At 41.8% G+C, this 19,459-nt stretch overlaps 2 protein-coding genes and 1 pseudogene across 2 annotated transcripts; 1 reads left to right on the top strand and 2 right to left on the bottom strand.

Moving 5' to 3' along the window:
* LOC8077637 lies at window positions 2,742–9,426 on the top strand (annotated as a pseudogene).
* LOC8077636 lies at window positions 9,454–11,276 on the bottom strand. The gene has a single exon (XM_021459806.1). It carries the CDS (start codon window positions 10,298–10,300, stop codon window positions 10,001–10,003), a length of 300 nt encoding a protein of 99 aa, XP_021315481.1. The 5' UTR covers window positions 10,301–11,276; the 3' UTR covers window positions 9,454–10,000.
* LOC8079415 lies at window positions 11,402–14,592 on the bottom strand. Its single transcript, XM_002451628.2, has 8 exons — window positions 13,961–14,592; window positions 13,675–13,826; window positions 13,324–13,517; window positions 12,921–13,205; window positions 12,740–12,798; window positions 12,595–12,631; window positions 12,406–12,477; window positions 11,402–12,329 (listed from the first exon to the last, which is right to left on the bottom strand). Exons 1-8 carry the CDS (start codon window positions 14,034–14,036, stop codon window positions 11,546–11,548), a joined length of 1,659 nt encoding a protein of 552 aa, XP_002451673.1. The 5' UTR covers window positions 14,037–14,592; the 3' UTR covers window positions 11,402–11,545.

Below are 19,459 nucleotides of genomic sequence, written 5' to 3'. Positions count from 1 at the left end.
TCCCTTTTAAATTTTTATTCTTTCTCTCCCTTTTAATTTTTTATTCTTATTGATTTCATATGTGTATTCTATTTATTGGACACTATTGGCTAGTAAAATATTTCTTTTAAATAACATAACATAAATTTTATATCTATTCTACCAATGGCTAGTAAATATATAGTACTCCCTTCATTTCAAAGTATGAGTCATTCCAAGAATATTGGAGATTCAAAACATCGTAAGTTTGACTAAAAATATAAAAAAATATTATCTATCCCTACTACTAAATTATGAAAATTTCAGTCTGTCCCAAAAGTTTTCTGCCGTTGGTACCGGACCGGAGTCGGACCAGGTGTCCGTACGAATCGCTCAAAGCTGGTACACACGAGTCTACGACTCTACCAATAGTTTCAAACGTCGACAGAGACGAAAAGAAGAATAAAAGTTTTTCTAAGATTCCCAATGCAAAATCTCTTTTATACATTACAAATATTGAGAATAAAGAAATTATAGAGGCTTATATGCAAAGTGTTTATTCTGTTAGTTTATTTTTCTTTTATTATTTAAATCAATTAATAAATATATAGTAATTCATAGAAAAATCTAAAAATTACAAAACAAATTTTATTCAGCTCCATATATGTAGATTCATGCAGTAAACAAAAGATATCACAAAATTTATTATATTTTCTTTGTTGTAGATGTTTGCCTATGCTTTTTAGTGTAAAATTGATAGGCTGGAAATTGATAAATGCGTAGTAAATCATAAAAAAATCTAAAAATTATAAAAAATAAATTTGTTCAGCCTCATATATGTAGATCCATGCACTAAACAAAAAATATCACAAATTTTAGTATATTTATTTTTTGCTGAAGATGCTTGTCTATGTTTGTGTAAAATTAAAATTGTAGTTATCTTGCTCCAATTATTATGAAAATTTTATAGTAGTATATTTAATGTGATGCTTGATTTGTGGTAAAAGCTTTGGCACCATTACTGCATATCCTACTAATTTACTAATTTATCTAATGTGTTTATCCTATTAGTTTACTTTTATTTTATTATTTAAATTGATTGATAAATACATAGTAATTCATAGAAAAATCTAAAATTACAAAACAAATTTTGTTCAGCTCCACATATGTAGATCTATGCAGTAAACAAAAAATATCACAAATTTTATTATATTTTCTTTGCTGGAGATGCTTGTATATGTTTTTTAGTGTAAAATTGATCAGTTGAAAATTGATAAATAAATCATAGAAAAATCTAAAAATTACAAAACAAATTTTGTTCAGCTCCATATATGTAGATCCATGCACTAAACAAAAAAATATCACAAATTTTAGTATATTTATTTTTTGTTGAAGATGTTTGCCTATGCTTAGTGTAAAATTGAAATTGTAGTTATCTTGCTCCAATTATTATGAAAAATTTATGGTAGTCTATTTAATGTGATGCTTGATTTGTGATAAAAGTTTTAGCACCATTCCTGTATATCTCACTAATTTACTAATTTATTTAAATGTATGCTTGAGGATGCTTACACTATCTTTGCACGATGTGTTGTTATGTCATATGAACACTTGATAAGCCCATATATTCATAATTACATACATTTAACTGATATATCATATTTCATAGGAATCCTAACCTAAATAAAAAAAGATACCAACAAACTTCTCATATTTTAATATAATACTAAGGTATATTAAGAGGTAATATTAGAGTAAGATAAGGTTTGACTAATCTCTATTATTATTATTATTAAATAAATATGTCTCCAAGCTATATATTATTGTAAATATTAACTATCTAATACCATAGATGTCATGGTTATCAATAAAATAAATTACGGACTTTAATGTTATAAAAAAGATAAATATAAATAGATATGTAACATTATATCATCACTTTCTATGATCATTTAATATTTTTCTCCCGTTGCAACGCACGGGCATATTTGCTAGTAAACATTTAAATATCAAATAAAAAAATAAAAAAATAAAAATAAATAATCTAATGATACTTAGTTGATATAATAAATATTATTATTTTATCATATAAATTTGGTCAAACTTGAGATGCTTTGACTCTCCAAGATTCTTGAAATGTCTTATAATTTGTGATGGAGGAAGTACATTGTAAATAAGCAAGTGAAACTTTTTATATTTTATTAAGGTCGAATATTTTTCTATTGAAGCTAGAAGCCATTTTCACAAGAATTTTTTTCATTTGAGAGTCATTAAAGATGCTAAAAAACTAAATAACATTTTAGCATTATATTAATCGCGTACAAGCGCTTGTCGTCTTGGAAAATCATATATTTTCTTATATAGTGCGAAATAGATATCTTTTTTATTTGGAAGTTACGGTTCTTGATGGGATCTACAAACTTATAATTGTGAGTTTTTTATTTAAGATTAAGATCATTAAGATATTAAAAGAAAAGATAAAGTTTCATCAGCATATTAATCATCATAAGCGCTTATCACTTTGGGAAAATCATATCTCACTTAGTCATGGCCAAACGGGTTAGATTTAGCCATTTCCTAATCGTGTAAAGCGCTTGTCACCTATTTTTTTCCGCCTAATTTTCACAGCATTTGTTTGAGAGAGGTAAAATGATCATTTTCAGATCAATTTAACAGCAAACCTAACTAATTTCGATGAAAATGGTAACGAGGCAAGTGTGAATTATTTTGATGAGAAAAGTTGTAGAAGAGGTAAAATTTGACTTAGGAATTGTCTCAAAGACGTCCAAATCCAGCTATCATCCGTCCGGCCGAGGGCCGAAAACAAAAACAAAACCAAAATAACGAGTCAAAGCGGCCTCACGTCGAGCAGGTGCAGGCCCCTCGCCAGTCGCCACCTCCGTGGCCTACTGGCCTCCCGAATCGCGCAACCCAATCCCGCGAGGGCGCGAGGCCGCCCAATCCCCCGGGCCCATGGCGTCGTCGGAGATCGAGGTGATCGACGCCGCCGGCCCCGCGGCCACCACCGGCGGAGCGGGACGGGCCGTCGCAGAGGGGGCGGGGCAGGAGGGGGAGGATGAGGAGGCGCTCAAGGACGACGTGTACACGGGCGCGGCGTACGGGGACCTCGAGAAGCTGCACCGCCTCGTCGAGCGGGAGGGCCGCTCCGTCACGGTGCCCGACGCGCTCGGGTACCACGCGCTGCAGTGGGCCGCGCTCAACAACCGCGTCGCCGCCGCCCAGTACATTCTTGAGGTCGGTTCCCCACCCCGTCTTCTTGGTGCCCGACGCGGTAGCCTGCTGGGCTTAGCTGCTTTGCTGATAGCCTGATAATGGCGGCGATCACTTGTTGGCAGTGACTAGCGACGATTTTGCGTGAGGAATGGGCAATGCGTTTTAATATTTTAACTCTATTTGTGGCCCCTACAGCCTCGTGCTCGGATGAGAATTGCGCAGATGAGCTCAAGCTTATAGCCATTGCTCTACTGAGTTGTTGTTATTGGGAGTTTTCATCCTTAGTCTGTTTGAGATTCGAGCCTGCCTGTGGGCACTATGGCTGGTGACCTGGTGGTGGTGGGTAAGGTGGGCAGAACCATTGCTGTAACTGAGTGCAAGTTTTATGCTTGTTGCCTTGCTGTAGCTTGGGAGATGTTGGATGGTGTATATGATGTCCATTGCAACATAGGACTGATGGAAGAGCTTGGGTTTTGGTTTCGCTAGATTGCAAGGCAAAATGAGCTTTCTCTTGCATATCCTTAAGTACTGTTTAAAGCTGAGCCTTCGATCTTATCTCCAAACAAATGACATTTTCTGTCTTCGTAGCTGAGACATTCTCAAATTGAACCTGGATGCTTAGTTTGGTTAAAATAGTGGCCATCTTCAGGATGTTAAACAGGCCCGTCATAATTATTAGAAATGTAAGTGTAGTCATGTTAAAAAATGCCTCTCTTGAAATCATTATTCCAATCATGTGTGTCCTGTGTTGTAAAATGTGGTTACGTCCTTCTTAATCATATGTTTTTACTTCATTACAGCATTGCATTTTTTTTCTTCCTTTTGGGTTGGTTTTGGTGGATGATGATTTGAGTTTTTAATTTGGACAGCATGGTGCCAATGTAAATGCTATAGACCACACAGGCCAAACAGCACTTCACTGGAGCGCTGTGCGCGGCCATGTTCAAGTTGCAGAATTACTTTTGAAAGAAGGAGCTAAGGTGGATGCCGCTGATTTATATGGATACCAGGTTTGTGGTTTGATTTTTCTATTGCACCTGTGTCACTTCCCATTATCATTGTATCTTTTATTTGTCTAGAGTATTTTCATAATTTCTCCTGATGGCCCACTTCCTCTGATACAAAAATAGATGAAGTTTATTTAGTTGCACACAGATTAAGAAATGCACTATTGTCACTCTAGACATTATAACTTCTTTTTGGCTGTAACAATGGTTTGGATGGGATAACCAAGATGTACATATACAGTGGATTTTTGTTCTGCTCTGCAAATGTTGCCATTCTTGCAATAGCACCAAGCATGTTATGAAGTATCCGATGAGTTATTAAGTGAAGAGTGGCAAAATTCATATCAACGTAATTAGTACAAGGGCAATTTTGGGAGAAGATGACTGATTTACCTTATGCATTGCACTTTTTGTCTAAACATTTACCTCTAAGCCTTGTGCCCCCCACTACTTTAGGTTCACTCCTTAATATACTATACTACTGTCTCCATTTCAAAATTTACGGTATATTATCATTCAAAAAGGTCAAACACTGTAATGTTTGGCATTCAATTATTCAAGATGCATAAATAGATTCTTATTTCACATGTATTTTATTAAGACAGACATTGATTCTGTAGTAATTGATAACATATTATGTGCTCTAGAAATAGGAATGGAGGGAGTAGCCTATTTGTAGTAGATGAAATAAAAGCTTCAGTGAAGTCTGTTTAAGTAGCCTGTGGCCGGAGTTTTACTCATGATTCCTTAATCAATCTACTGTTATATCACAGACCACACATGTTGCCGCCCAGTATGGCCAGACAGCATTTCTTTGTCACATTGTTACAAAATGGAATGCTGATTATGATGTCCCTGATAACGATGGAAGAAGCCCTCTTCACTGGTTCGTACCGTACATTAATATGAACCTGGTGGTATTATGTATTTGTGCTCTTCTTAACATATTGTCTAACTCCCTGCTGATGTATCTGTATATATATTCATGCCACTTGTAGGGCTGCATATAAGGGATTTGCGGATACTATACGTCTCCTCTTGTTTTTAGGTGCTTATAGGGCGCGGCAAGATAAAGAAGGTATTGCATTGGATTATTTCAAAACCCTTCCTATCTTTATACAAATAATGACAATCTCTCCAATCAATAGAGCCTTTTCTCCCACCAGCTTGTTCATTTCCATTGTAAGTGCTTCCTTAGGTTGTACTCCTTTACATTGGGCTGCTATTCGGGGGAATTTGGAGTCTTGCACTGTGCTAGTTCAAGCTGGCAAAAAGGAGGATCTTACGGTTCAAGACAATACTGGCTTCACTCCAGCCCAACTTGCTGCTGATAAGAATCATCGACAAGTTGCATTTTTCCTAGTAAGTATTATTTATATTATTAATATTTTTTATTAATATACACTTCCAAGTAAATATTTAGCATATCTGGATTCTGGAGTCCAACTATAAAGTTTTGGTGTTGGATGGAGAGCCTAGTAGTGTTTTGTATCTTTAAAGCTTTGTTAATCTAAATAGCATGAAGCACCGCTGCTGATTTTTTTTTATTTGCGCTGCAGCAGATTTTGCATGTGTGCATCCTTGATAATTACTTTACCTCACATATCAAAAAAATATTTTTCACAGTTAGTACATTTAGCATGGTAAAGGTGATTAGATGACATTACTTTCTTTACATAAAAGATGGAAAGTACTGTCATTGACATGGAAGCAACAAAAGAGGAAACTGTTTCTCCTCAAATCCATTAGAGCTGAAAGTACTCATCTGCAGCTTTTGTGGTTTGTTAATTTTCTTTAATTTTTTAATAGCCTTTTTTTGCATGTCTTCTGACCTGGATATCTTGATTAGGGAGTTAAAATGGCCATTATTGACCTCAATACAAAATGTCTTATAGTGCAGTAGGGAAACTTAAGGACGGACTTGATCATTTGCTCTGTTTAATGCAGGGGAATGCTAGAAGAGTACATGAAAGAGAATGTGTCGGGAATGGTTACTTTGGGAAACTATTAAAAGTCGGGCTTGCTCCTCTTCTTTGGTGTATCATTATAGCCTTAATTTTTGTATATATACATTCAATTATCTTAGGTATTATACTATATTGATGTATTTCAGAGTTCAGACGATTTAATCTTCCATAATGTGGCACTTAGTTTATTCCTACTATGCAGGAGACTATAACACAAAGATGACTGTATCTCTTGGATTATTTTCCTGGTTGGGAGTTCTCCTTGCAACTGCCGGGCTGTTTATGTTTTATAGATGCAGCAGGTAGACATCTTATTATGATACAAGCAACAAACGAAAAAAATGAGAAGCAGAGAAATAAAGAAAGGCTTTGCAAATTGGCCTATAAGAAAAGCTTTTATAAGAAACTGGAACTCTTATGCATTATTCTCATGTATTGTGTAGACTAATATGTTGAACCACATGCAATTTGTAAAAGTAGACATTTATTTTTTTTTCATATTTATTTATTGCTAGAACCTATCATTTTGCATTGTATCTTAACCTCATTTACTAGAATGCCATGCTATTTTGGTGGAAGTCTCAGCCTCTTAGGGTTTTGAGGTAATGCCAATTTATTTAATGTTTCTCGTTATTTTTATTGTGCGTCTATAAAAGGTCTGTTACTTAAATTTCAGTTTGTTTAATTTTGTGTTCTATTTTCCTTCCAAATCTGTATATTCAACACACCTAACACCCTGCTTCTTTCACCTCTTAGCTATGCATTTTGATCATATTTTTTTCTTCTGGAGTGACCATACTGGTTTTGTGCAGGAAAGATCCTGGTTACATCAGCAAGAATATAAGAGACTCACAAAATCAAAGAGATGATGTAAGCTTGAAAGATCTAGAAACCTACTATGACTTCCTGTTCATTTCTTTATCTCCTGTTTCATTTTAGACTGCCACTCACAGAAAATTGAAATAATATCATAGACCAAAGTGTGTAATGTTCATCTTTTGTTTTTGCTCCTCTAGGAACCTTTGTTGAAGATGGGTTTGGACAATCCTGAACTCCTTGATGGTAATTGGTCTCAACTATGTATAACATGCAAAGTAAGTTTTTCTGTATTAAGCAATTTGTGTGGGGTTTTCCTTTGAATTAACATTTTTCTGAAGCGGCCTGATTTGCCTAGTATTAATAGATTGTCAGGCCTGTACGCTCAAAACACTGCTCTACATGCGACTGCTGTGTCGAGCAATTCGATCATCACTGCCCTTGGGTATCAAATTGCATTGGAAAGGTACTATTTCCTTTTTATTTTTTGGACATCTTATTTGCAGTTGATATTTGATGGTACAGGGTTAAAAAGCTAAATATGGATTCATTCTAAAACCTACACCTATAGACCCAAAGCAGGAGCTGAAGATCAAGAAAACATCATTCTGCCTCTAGTTTATGAATTGCATTGTTCTCTTTTGTTTCCACATTTTGAATATTAATGAATGATTTTCTTCAGTCTAAGCTACAATGGTTTGAAATTGCAGAGGAACAAATGGGAATTCTTTATGTTCCTTATCCTAGAAGTTTCTGCGATGATTATTACTGGTGTAACGGCCATCATAAGTATGTTTACATTTTTCTGTTATACCAAGACTTTGATTGCATTGAGAAAACTTCATTTATTATTTTTCTTGTTGCAGGAAGTATAGGAGACCCAGCTTCCCCAGCATCATTTGGTGGATGGCTTGGCTATACAGCTATAAACCATTCCTGGGTGGTGTCTTTTGTCATAATGGATCTCCTCCTTTTCTTTGGTGTTATAACTCTAACAGTAATTCAAGCATCACAGGTGTGAACCAAGTTGATATTGGCTTTTTTTTGTTTACTTTTGATTGTTGAAATATGCTGGAGTTCCCACTGAGGAATGATTTGTCTCCTACCATCTCCAATGAACTGACTAGTCAGGCAGATTACATCTGACAATGCATCTATTAGGCACCAGCACAGTATGGATCTAGTTTCTAGGACATATTCTTTGATGAAAAACTAAATGGCATCAGCATTTTTTCTTACCCATCTCTATAGCAAAATACGGATTCAGTATCCCTTTGGTGCCAAGTGCTAATGATACCTCTAAATTCTAATCAAATATTTGGCATCAACCTGATTCTGTTGATGCCTCTGCGGCTCAGCCCATGTTTATACATAAATGTATATTTTTGTAGATTATTTCTGCACATGCATGATTCTATGCATTCTTGGTTATCTGTTCAGTTGTACTAAAAATTATCACCTTATTGAGCTTCTGTTTGTTTGTGGAGATCCACTGCATCTGATATCAGGCACTATTGACTCTATAACTTTCTTTTCCTTCCTGTATCTTTAACACACCTTTTCCTGCCATCTGGTAATTTTTTGCTTTTCCTACCTTGCAGATATCCAGGAACATTACAACAAATGAGATGGCAAATGCCATGAGATATAGTTATCTCAGGGGACCAAGTGGCAGATTCAGAAATCCATATGACCATGGGGTGCGCAAGAACTGTTCTGAGTTCTTGCTGAAGGGGTACAATGAGGATATTGAGAACACTGTACAGACATTGCAAACTGATGAGGAAATGGGACCAATTCAGATGAGAAGCCCAGTCTCACAGAATGGCGAGAGCATTCCACCACATGTGAATGGCACTGACCATGGTTCCACCAATTCACATGACAACTCAAAATCCCATCGCCAAAGTTCATCCCAATGTGGCAATCAGAGTAAGAAATATGATAGGATCCCTTCAGGCCTTTGGGCATAACAACACCTCTAGCCGTTATGGGCGATCTCTTTCTTCCCTTGTGATTCGTTTTGAGGATGCAGATGTGTTTCTTTATATTTGTGCATACCTGTTGGACGACCAGTCAACCACAGTTTTGTTTGGCCTATTTCTTCGTCCGTGCTCGGTGACTTCTCTCTGGCTGCACACACATGAAGGCTTCAGAAACTCCCCTAAAAAAATGAAGGCTTCAGAAACATCTTCAGCTTGCTCCTATGATGCACGATAGAAAAGAAATTTTGTCAACACGTAAAGGTTTTGTTTTTGTTATTCTTGGCAAAAGTGCACCGGGGCACGATACCTAACCATTCTGTACGTACATGGCTGGGGGCTAGTAGTTCATATACTATCCCGTTTTGAGGCATAGTTGTACACCACAAGTGTAAATTGTACAGTAATCGAACTCCATGGCATTTATATTTTTGGTCTCATGACAAGAGAGCTTTTGTCGAATGCTTTAGCTGGATAAGTGATTGTGCTGATGCAATGTGATGTTTAGTGTCCACTGTCCAACATCTAAAAAAAGAGCTTTCTTTTTCCAACAATGTCTTCAGTTCAGTTGATGGCACAGTGCTATATATTGCTTTCAACGCAAGCGATTGTGCAGAAGTTGATTCGGAGGCTGCCGCGTTGTTCCGTGAATCTAAGCGTAGCGTTTGGTTTGCATGGCAAGTCTGTGTCGTCCTTCACCAACCCTTTCATGTTCCTTCCTGCATGTTGAAGTTGAACGAACCATACCAGATGGAGTTAATCGTCAAGCCAAACATTTTGGCTGTAAATTGCGAATATATATAGTACTATCTGCTATCTGGAATTGAAATATTCTAATTCTCTAGCACATAGACACTGCATCTGCAAGTATGTGTACAAAATGCAAATGAACCAAAGGAAGTATCAAGTATGTGACTTCCAGCATGCACACGACGGCACCATATGCCCATATATACCATATGACACCATCACTACAAGTCTAACAAATTTCTCTCTACATATATAGCCATGGCGGCAGGAACGACTATACGGAGGGTTACTCATCCGCCGTGGCGGTGGCTCCCAGCCTCGAAGGTCCAGGCAAGAAAATCGTCCCAGACACGCCCTGCCGCCTCGGCTTCCGGGCCGTCGTCATCCGCTCCAGGAACGCGCGCGCGGCGGCGGCGGCTGCTTCCTTGGCCTCCTCCGATGCTGCCGCCGTGGCATCCATTGATGACGACGACCGGTGCAGCCTGCACCGGAACGAGCCCGGGTGCGTCGTCGGCGCGCACAGGCAGTACCTGGCCGGCGCATGACCGGCGGCGGTCTTGGAGCACGGAGGAGGAGAGGAGCTCATGGATCGGATCCGGTGCAAGGCTGCGCGCCGCGCTTGATCAGGTGGTGATGTCGAGTTGTCGACCGGCGGGGTATTATATTGCTGTGGCGGCCGCCTGCTGATTCCCAAATTCCCAATGCCATAGCGCGTGCTGCTCGTGTACGTGCGCTCGATCGTGCAGAGGGAGGCTTCGTGGACGTGGCTGTTGAGTGCCAACTGACTTCCTTGTTTCGTGGCTCAAAAGGATAAAACTGCAAATGGAGATCCTACAAAAAAGGGAGGTGTGTGTTTATCCAAAAGAAAGGGTGTTAAAATAAACAACCAAAAGATACTATATCAAGAGCTCGATCAGCGTGCATGCATGGACAAAAATGCATGTGAAAAGAGGGCTTTTCTTGTACAAAGCAAGCGTTGCATACATGTCATACTACACTTGTGAGAAAAGTGAGTATAGTCCATTCTTTACTAGAGAGTAGAGAGTTTTTAATCGCATAGCATCCCAGACTCTTATGGTAGACAAAGAACGCTGGCAAGTAACTACTTAAAGGTCATGTATCAATAGAGCAGAAGAAAATAAAAACAAAGCATATAACATCATAAAACAATAGTGTCAATGGTGATGACCAACATAATAGCCATCCCCATAACCATGCATCCATAAAACATATGCCAACATTTGTCACATTTTTTTAGATAATGGATTTATTAACCCAGTCTCTATATTCATTAACTATATACACAGCCAAAAGGATACAAGAACACGTAGATTCACACATCAACAAAAGAGAAGAACACAATAACAATAACAACAAAAAAAAACTAGACATGACAACTACCACATGACCAGCTGGTAGGAGAGTTTTCTATTATATATATAGAAAGGAAATTCCTTTAATAAATTATGCTATATACAGCCTCTAAGTTCACTTATGTTTCAGATAGTAGAGGCAACTTGTTAATTTTCTCATTGTTTTTGTTGTCTGAATATCGAGTCTACTTGACTGGAAGTAATAGTACACGTATCATGTACTGAGTATGTTACTATGTTAGTACTATACTAGTTCATACTTCATAGTATATTGTATTTAACCGCCATATTTTTTTTCTTCGAAATTTAGCACATGCGAACACCAATGTCGGCTACTTATAGTTAAATACAACTACAGTAGAATGTACTGTACAGGTATAATACGGCCCAAATGTTGGACGGTGCACGGCCTAATTAAGCTAGCAGAGCCGATACTGTAATTATATTCCGCTTAAAATTCACATAAACGGCCTCGCCGGGCTCTTGAGAAACGCCCTCTCCTCCACAGGAAACTTGTAGGGCGACGAGGCGAGCAGGAGGATCTCCTTGGCCTCGCTCCTCCTCCGCCGCTCCCGCGAGTGCACGACCCAGAGCAGCACCGCCAGCATCACGGCGACGGCGGCGGCGAGCAGGCCCCGGAACACCTGGCCGCTGTACCGGCTGAGTCCCGGGCAGTGATCCTCGCCGATCGACCGGAACGTCTCCCTCACGAACGTGCAGTCCGCCAGCGCCACCAGGGCGGGGCCGTAGTGGTACAGCCCGTAGCTGACGTCGGCCGCGCCGGCGAGCTGCTCGTACATGGACGGCGTGACGCGCCCCGTGGTCGCGCACACCTCCGCCGCCGCCGCCGACGCGCCGTCGTCCGCGGAGGCGGAGGCCGCAGTGCGGCACACGTAGCGCCGCCAGGCCTGCCGCGCGGCGGCGGCGTCGAGGGGCAGCTCGCCCGGCGCGCACGCGCGGTCGCGGAGGTCCGCCGTGTAGGGGTTGCAGAGCAGCGGCACGGCCGGGCCCGACTGGTTGTAGTTGATCGGCGGCGGCGCCTGCGGCGGGAAGTCGCGGTTGGAGACGTTGGTGAGCGCGGCGTTGAGCACGGCCACCAGCTGGTAGTTCACCTCCTTGCTCCGGTCCAGCGCCTCGTTCGCCGCCGCCGTGTCGACGCACGGCAGGATGTCGTCCAGCGCCGTCCGCGCCTGCGGGTGCTGCACCCACTCGCCCATCGCCACGCACGTGTCGCCCACCACGCTGCACGTATAGACTTGAGTAGGTGTGCTCGTGACACTACTTGACTTGCAAGCAACAGCGAAGGCACCGTACTTACTTGTGCAGGAGGAGAAAAGTACCGCACAGTACAAACGTCCCTGCAACCAGGATCCACCCCAAGAACACCAACCTGCATGCAAGTACACATAACCTAACTGGCATCAGACTTTTGAAGCTGCATTTTCATCAGAAGATGAACTATGGCAAGTGATGAATCATTGAAGATCTGTAAGTATTTGATGCTTACACGTAGACAATCGACTCCAATCCACACAAGGAGAACACTGCAAACACAGCAAAAATGCAGATTCCAGAAACGGTGATGTCAATTTCTCCAAAATTGGCAGTGATATGAAGCATAAACAGTGGCAGTAGGGAGTAATGGAGCTCACCGAGTCCAAGAAAAGCAAGGATTAGCATCGCCGCCGAAACAACGATCAGAACCTTCCTTCTGCATTGCAATATATTGGAGCAGCAAGAACAAGAGATGATCAGGAGTGGAGTAGTGCACGGCGAGGAACCAGCCAAAACGAGCAAGGTGCTTCGATCGGTGATCGGTGGCGGCGTACGTACACTGTCTCCAGGGCGGCGCGGATCTTGGCGGCGTTGCTGGACGTGCGGGCGGCGAGCTCGTCGGAGGCCGCGCCCACCTTGCGCACGACGTCGTCGATCCTCCCCTTGACGTCGTCGGGCAGCGTGATGGGCCCGACGCCGGCGGCCTTGGCGGTCTCCAGGAAGCCCGTGAAGCCCCGCAGGGTGGCCACCGTGTCGCCCGACTGCCGCACCACGTAGTCCACCGTCGCCGCCGTGCTGCCGTGGAACCGGCCCTGCCCGTCGTACAGCACGGCGCACCCCACGCTGCAACGTACGGCGATAGAGGATTAGAGGCATACCGGCCGGTGAATTAGTAACTAATCGGCGAGGCAAGGTATGATGAATGGGATGGCGACGTGATCGCGGGGGAATTGGTTATTACGCTGCCAAGGCCGTGACGACGAGGAGGAGCACGAGCGAGACGAACAGGCACGCGCGCGAGTAGGTGTCGCCGGCGCCGGCGCCGCCACCCGGACAGCAGCAGAAGCAGCAGCCGGCGATGAACAGGCCAATGCCGAACACGACGAACCAGACTCCCGCCGCCGCGAACACCGGCGCCGCGGTGAAGCCGACGGACTGACGATGATGATCATCGCGTCGCCGGAACCAACAGCAAAAAATCGAGGATAATCAAGACAACGGATAACCAAGAACCGATCGAGGGTCGAGGGGCAAGAACCGATTAGACGATCGATCAAGATGGGATCTGCTGGAAGGAGAAGGAAGAACTCACGGCCCAGTAGTGCTCGTCGCTGATGTTCCACCCGCCGGTGTAGTACCTCAGCCCCTCGAGCGGGTCCTTCCGCTGCGTCTGCTCCGCCGCGAGCAGGAACGACGTCGAGTTCGCCCCGGGACCCGGCGCCGCCGCCGCCGCCGTCGCCGAGGCTGAAGACGACGATCCCAACATTTCAACCAAAGTTATATATACGCATTCCCAATTCTCGATCGATGCATCAAACCACACGGCAGCATCGCCGGAAGAGAAAGAAAAAAAAAAGCATAATTTTCAAGAACCTCACCTGATGCACCGGCCGCGGAGACGAGGAAGATCAGGACGAGTAGAGTCGCCCGACGCGCCGCCACGGCCACGGCCATGGCCACGGGAGGACGTATGTTTTGGCTCGAGTCCGTTCGCTGTCGCAAGCGAGTCAACACGGCGTCAGTCGTCGTCGGATCGGAGGAGGACGCGGAGCCGTGGGCCACGAAAGGGAAAGGGAAAAGGGGAAACCCTGATGTCGTGATGAGCACTTGAAAGGTTGGATGGTTGGTGGGTGGAATGTTTGCTTAATTGCTTGCAGATTTGGGAACGAGGAAGGGCCTGCTGCAGGAGATGGATGGAGAAGACGAGGAAGTGCTAGTAGATACTACTAGTAGACTGCAACAGCTAAGCATGCGTTACTACTCGCCAAGAAACGGCGGCCATGCATGACTCATGAGCAAAGCTTGTTTTTTTTGTTTTTTTTTTAAAAATGGATTTTGTTACATAATGCAGTCCATAAAGTGAGATGCGAATTTGAATCGCAAACGAGTGGAGTGGTTCGTGGAGCAAGGTTTGTGGTGGAAAATAATTGTTGCGCGCTGGCTCCGGGATTCATGACGCGGTTCGCGGCGGCCGGCGGGGCAATGCAGCATGCACATTCTCCTCTGGGGGTTGACGTTTGCGTCCGGTGCGAGGATCGTGTGCCGTGGCATGTGAAGACTACCATGACCTGCATTATTAATGCCAACTTTATTTATATACTTAGGGCACTCACAATGTAGACTCCATCATAGAGTCTAAAATTATTTATTACCTCGAACAATGTGGACTTAGAGTCTAAATAAGACTTGGAGTCTTATTTTTTCTACCTCTTTCTTCAATAAATATGCTGCCACATCAGCAAAATACCATAAATAATATGTAATTAATTTTCTTAGACTCTGTGATAGAGTCTTGCATTGTGAGTGCCCTTAGCAAACAAAGAGAGTATTGGTTTCTGCTTATTAATGGTAGTGCTAGTATAATACACTTTGTTTGGATTTTTATTTCTAAAGTGATCTATCTAGACAGTGTGTGATGCAATCTTGATTCTACATTAGAAAAATAAGGAAGATTTGGAGCTTAATTTTTATATTGATTGCTATCTTTCCATAGTGATAATCTTAAAATGGCAATGTTAGGATAGATAAAGTATTTGGATCTTATTATCATTTTGTATTTTTCTTAAGGGTTTAAAACGGGTCGAGGTTTAGAGGCCACCAAATTAAAAGTCCAATTGTGAATGTCCTTATGTTTGGTCGTTAAAGTCTTGTGTTGGTCCCTAAATAGAAGCTTTCTATTGCTTAGAGCAAGTTTAATAATACAGCCAACTTGCTGGCTGTAAGGTTTCTTACAGCCTTCTCCCAGCCCACCCATACAATAGTTAGCTATTCACTATTAATACATGGCCCACTTATCTCTCTCACAAAGTATTTTGGTTTTTGTGTCTAAGCTGGCTGTAAGCTTACAGCCTGCTTCTCCTCTCTCTCCTCCACATCAGCATTTAGCCAGCTTACAGCCCACCATAATACTTGCTCTTAGCAGGCTAACCATAAAATAACTTCTAGGTAGCATTTGGATCGGCGCTGGTCCTTGGTGGAATTGTGAACCTGGTGTTGATGAAATCTATTGCATGTAGAGAAAGGGTGGCTTTCGCTTCAGACCTACAAGTTGACGGTGTCAGGTTAGCCAGTGACTGTCTGAATGTAGTGAAGAGTATCCAACAAAACAACTTCGGAAGCTATGGGCCTATTCATATTCTTATTATTTTTCACGCTCTTCCACCTCTAGATTGGTTGTTTGATATGCGTGAGTATATTTCCACACATGATTGGATCATTTTTTCTAAACGTGGGAAGATTATTGAGAGTTGAGAAGGGGGGGGGGGTTAGTTTTTTTTTTAAAAAAAAGGGGGTATTGGAGAGCGGTTTTTCCAGTTTTACTAAAAAGATCAAAATTGGGAGTGGGTTTTCAAAACTCTTGAAGATGCTCTAACACCTATTATCTAGAAGTTTTCAATCAATAAAACCCATCTTTTCATTATCATGATGATCCTCCGATCCTATGCACATTATGAATAATCATCTGAGTCACACACACTTGAGGCAATATTTAATAATGTGGGAACGCAAATGTTTTCGAATTGGGAACGTAGACGTTCCCAAAACAAGTTACGTTGTTATGCATGTTCTGCGTTTCTGACTGCTAAGGTCTTGTTTAGTTTCCAAAAAATTTCAAGATTCTCTGTCACATCGAATCTTACGGCACATGCATTGAGCATTAAATATAGATGAAAACAAAAACTAATTGCACAGTTTGCCTGTAAATCGCGAGATGAATCTTTTGAACTTCATTAATTCATGATTGGATAATATTTGTCAAATAAAAATGAAAATGCTATAATGTCAAAAAAAACCCAAAATTTTGGAACTGAACAAGGCCTAAAGGTCCTCAGACCTAGAGAAGCTCGCTGGAATGAGTGAGGAATGGTGACTTGAAGGGGTCGGGAGGGAAAAATTCAAGTGTCACGTCTCTTCGATGCCCAAGTCCTGGTATAGCATGTACGTGCGTGACGTACGTGTTGAAGGTCGGTGGATCAAATTAAAACGGTGTTAGTATATTAGTTCATCACAACTTGCATGGTTTTGTTTTTGTTTTCTTTCAGAAGAAGAGAAAAGATGCATGACCTACTGCACGATCGAATGATTACCTAAAAACTAGAAAAGAGTATCTAAGTACGTACACTTTGACAGAGTCAAAGGCTATAGCCACCGAGCGAGTGTGGCTGCTCACTGATCATTAGTGTATACACACCCACGCCTAATTTCTTGTGGCCAGTCAACATCATATCGCAGCAAGTAAGAAGTATAGCATATGTAGTGTATTAAAACCATGCATTCTGGCCCGGCCGGCCGCTGTTAGCTCGTCGTCGCGCCAAACTATATAGTATATCTCTTACTATACATACGTAGTGTAGTTATAATTAATAAACAAAATGGCACGTACCTAAAATCCTTGAACAGGAAGTCGTCTAGTTGTTGGGTGTTGTTGCCTCGTAAAGGACACGCGATTAGGTATACCGCGGCCGACGACACGGCGACGACACCGAAACAGCTAGCAGCAGGTCGCGCTCTCGCCGTCGCCCTCAATTAACGTCGAGCTTTCGGCGTGCATGCCCGATTTTTATAAGGTGCTGTCCGGCTGTCCTGGCCTCTACGACGACACATGCAGCGCGGCGCACCTCGGTCCTCGGCGGCCGGGGCCACCCCACCGACGCAGCGTGCGGCGTGCGGCGCCGACCGAAGCAGCGGGTCCTGCGCGCCGCTTCGAATGATGATGACGACGACGACGATGATCCATCGGCCCACCAGACAGTCCAGCACGGCCCGCTAGCTCGAAGACGAAAGGAAAACCGTCTCAGATTCTCCCTACTTGGGCTGTCAACCACTATCTATCCCCTCCCCCGTTCGGCCCGGAACTACCGCGTGGGCGGGTATCCTTTGCCACCCTTGCGTGGGCTGTTTAGATGGGTTGGTGGATCAGTGCCCGTGAGCCCAACACGTCTCCTTTCCTTCCTTCCTTAAGGCCTTGTTCAGTTGGCAATTTTTTTTAAAATTTTGAGTACGGCATCACTCGTTTAAATTTGGTAATTATTATCTAATTATAAACTAAGTAAGCTTAAAAAATTTATCTCACAAATTATAGATAAACTACGTAATTAGTTTTTATTTTTGTTTATATTTAATACTTCATGCGTGTGTCGCAAGATTCGATATAACGGAAAATCTTAAATTTTTAGAAGGCGTTCACCGTTCCATTATGTTAGGTCATTTTAGTTCCAAGTTTAATTCGCATAATTAAAAATATGTCTATACAAAGTCATGTTACCATTTATGATATCAAATAAATTTATGTTGGTATATTTTAAGTTAAATTTATATAATATTGCTAATGCAAAAAATAAAAACAGCATGTGTTTTCAAACAAAGCGAGTGCTACCATTTTTGTATTTTAATATATATTATTTAAATAAGGACTCAATATAGGCACTAAACTATCTATATGCAGTATAAATATCAACTTTATCTAAATGGACTCATATTTATAAGGTAGTGTGACTCAAAAATTTTGCATCTATAGAAGTTTAGAAGGAAAAGAATAGAGATGTAAGATAATAAAATAAGATCATTCTAACTATTTTCTAGATCCGCCACGGCATACTCCTAGCAAAGAGAGAGAAATGGGAAAGGAGAAATAGGGGGTGTTTAGTTCCTCTTTTATCCTAAAAAATTCTAGGTCTTGGTCAGTTATTTTGTATAATAAAATTAAACATCATGCAAAAAATTTGGTAAAATAGTTATCATTCTTCATTTTGTATTTTGGTCTCAAGAGGCAAAAAAAAGCCTCAAGAGACCATAATAAAGGCATAAATTCTGTAATTTAGATGGTACTAAACATAAATCTGAAAAATTTGAAATTTATATTTTTAATTTTGCATTCCTTAGTTACTAAGGCCTTGTTTACTTGCAAAAGTTTTTGCAAAATGGACACTGTAGCACTTTCATTTGTATTTGACAAATATTGTCCAATTATAGACTAACTAGTCTCAAAAGATTCGTCTCACAAATTATAGGTAAATTATATAATTATTTATTATTTATTTATATTTAATGTTCCATACATGTGATGTAATATTCGATGCTGAAAAATTTTGTAAAATTTATAAAGAACTAAACAAGGCCAACAGGCCCATAATCCATTTTGCAGTTAACCTCTGGAACGGCAACAAAGCAAGCCGCAACGAGGTCCACAGGGACTCTGCCACAGCGCATCCTATCCTACGCGGCCTCCGATGCCCTGCACGTGAGGCGGCCTCCCCGCATTAACCTTGTGTCAGACGCCCTCACGTGGCGGGCACCAACCGCCCGCCCCCTGCCCCCACCACGCCACGTGTGCGTGCTTCGGATTGTCTACGCAGAGAGCGTACGTGCACACGTGCGGGCGGTGCACACGCACGCCGGCATCTTTGTACTACTCGTGTTTTTTCTCTCTTTCTTTCCGATCCACGTCACTGTTCTTTACCCACCCACAGGCTAGCCTCGCCCGTTGGCGCCTGGGTCCCGGGCACATGGGCCCCACACGTCATGGTGAAAAAGGATCGCTTGACGAGCTAGAGTGAACCGGCCGGGCAGGCGTCCGTACGTTTTGAACGCCTTTTTTTGTTAATGGTGTGGAGAGGGCGATTTGACCAGAGATTAAGCCCATGAGACCGACAAAGCGGTGTTAGAACCAACCATGAGGCCATGACACACAGATTATTCTGATGCTTCATCAGTAGCAAAGCTCCTTTTGTTAGAGCATGCACGATATGATATTTAGGTCTACGTGGGTGCTGTGTGGCCAAGCTAGATTCATGATTATAGGGCACCTACACTACACAACATCCATTGCTTCGACATCACTCATAGACCAGTGTCCTAATAATAGTCTAATTCTTCCC

Source organism: Sorghum bicolor, chromosome 4, assembly GCF_000003195.3.
Source record: "Sorghum bicolor cultivar BTx623 chromosome 4, Sorghum_bicolor_NCBIv3, whole genome shotgun sequence".
NCBI classification, from domain to species: domain Eukaryota; kingdom Viridiplantae; phylum Streptophyta; class Magnoliopsida; order Poales; family Poaceae; genus Sorghum; species Sorghum bicolor.
The sequence above is the reverse complement of the archived record's forward strand: the minus strand, read 5'-3'. Positions and strand labels throughout refer to the sequence as shown.

Bases quoted from the DNA above. Each gene is read 5' to 3' on its own strand.
- LOC8077636 (XM_021459806.1), bottom strand. From the start codon at position 10,300: ATGAGCTCCTCTCCTCCTCCGTGCTCCAAGACCGCCGCCGGTCATGCG.
- LOC8079415 (XM_002451628.2), bottom strand. From the start codon at position 14,036: ATGGCCGTGGCCGTGGCGGCGCGTCGGGCGACTCTACTCGTCCTGATC. The intron at 12,632-12,739 runs GTGAGCTCCATT...CTGTGTTTGCAG, and splicing joins CCTTGCTTTTCTTGGACTCG to TGTTCTCCTTGTGTGGATTG. The intron at 12,330-12,405 runs GTAAGTACGGTG...CTATACGTGCAG, and splicing joins ACTTTTCTCCTCCTGCACAA to CGTGGTGGGCGACACGTGCG.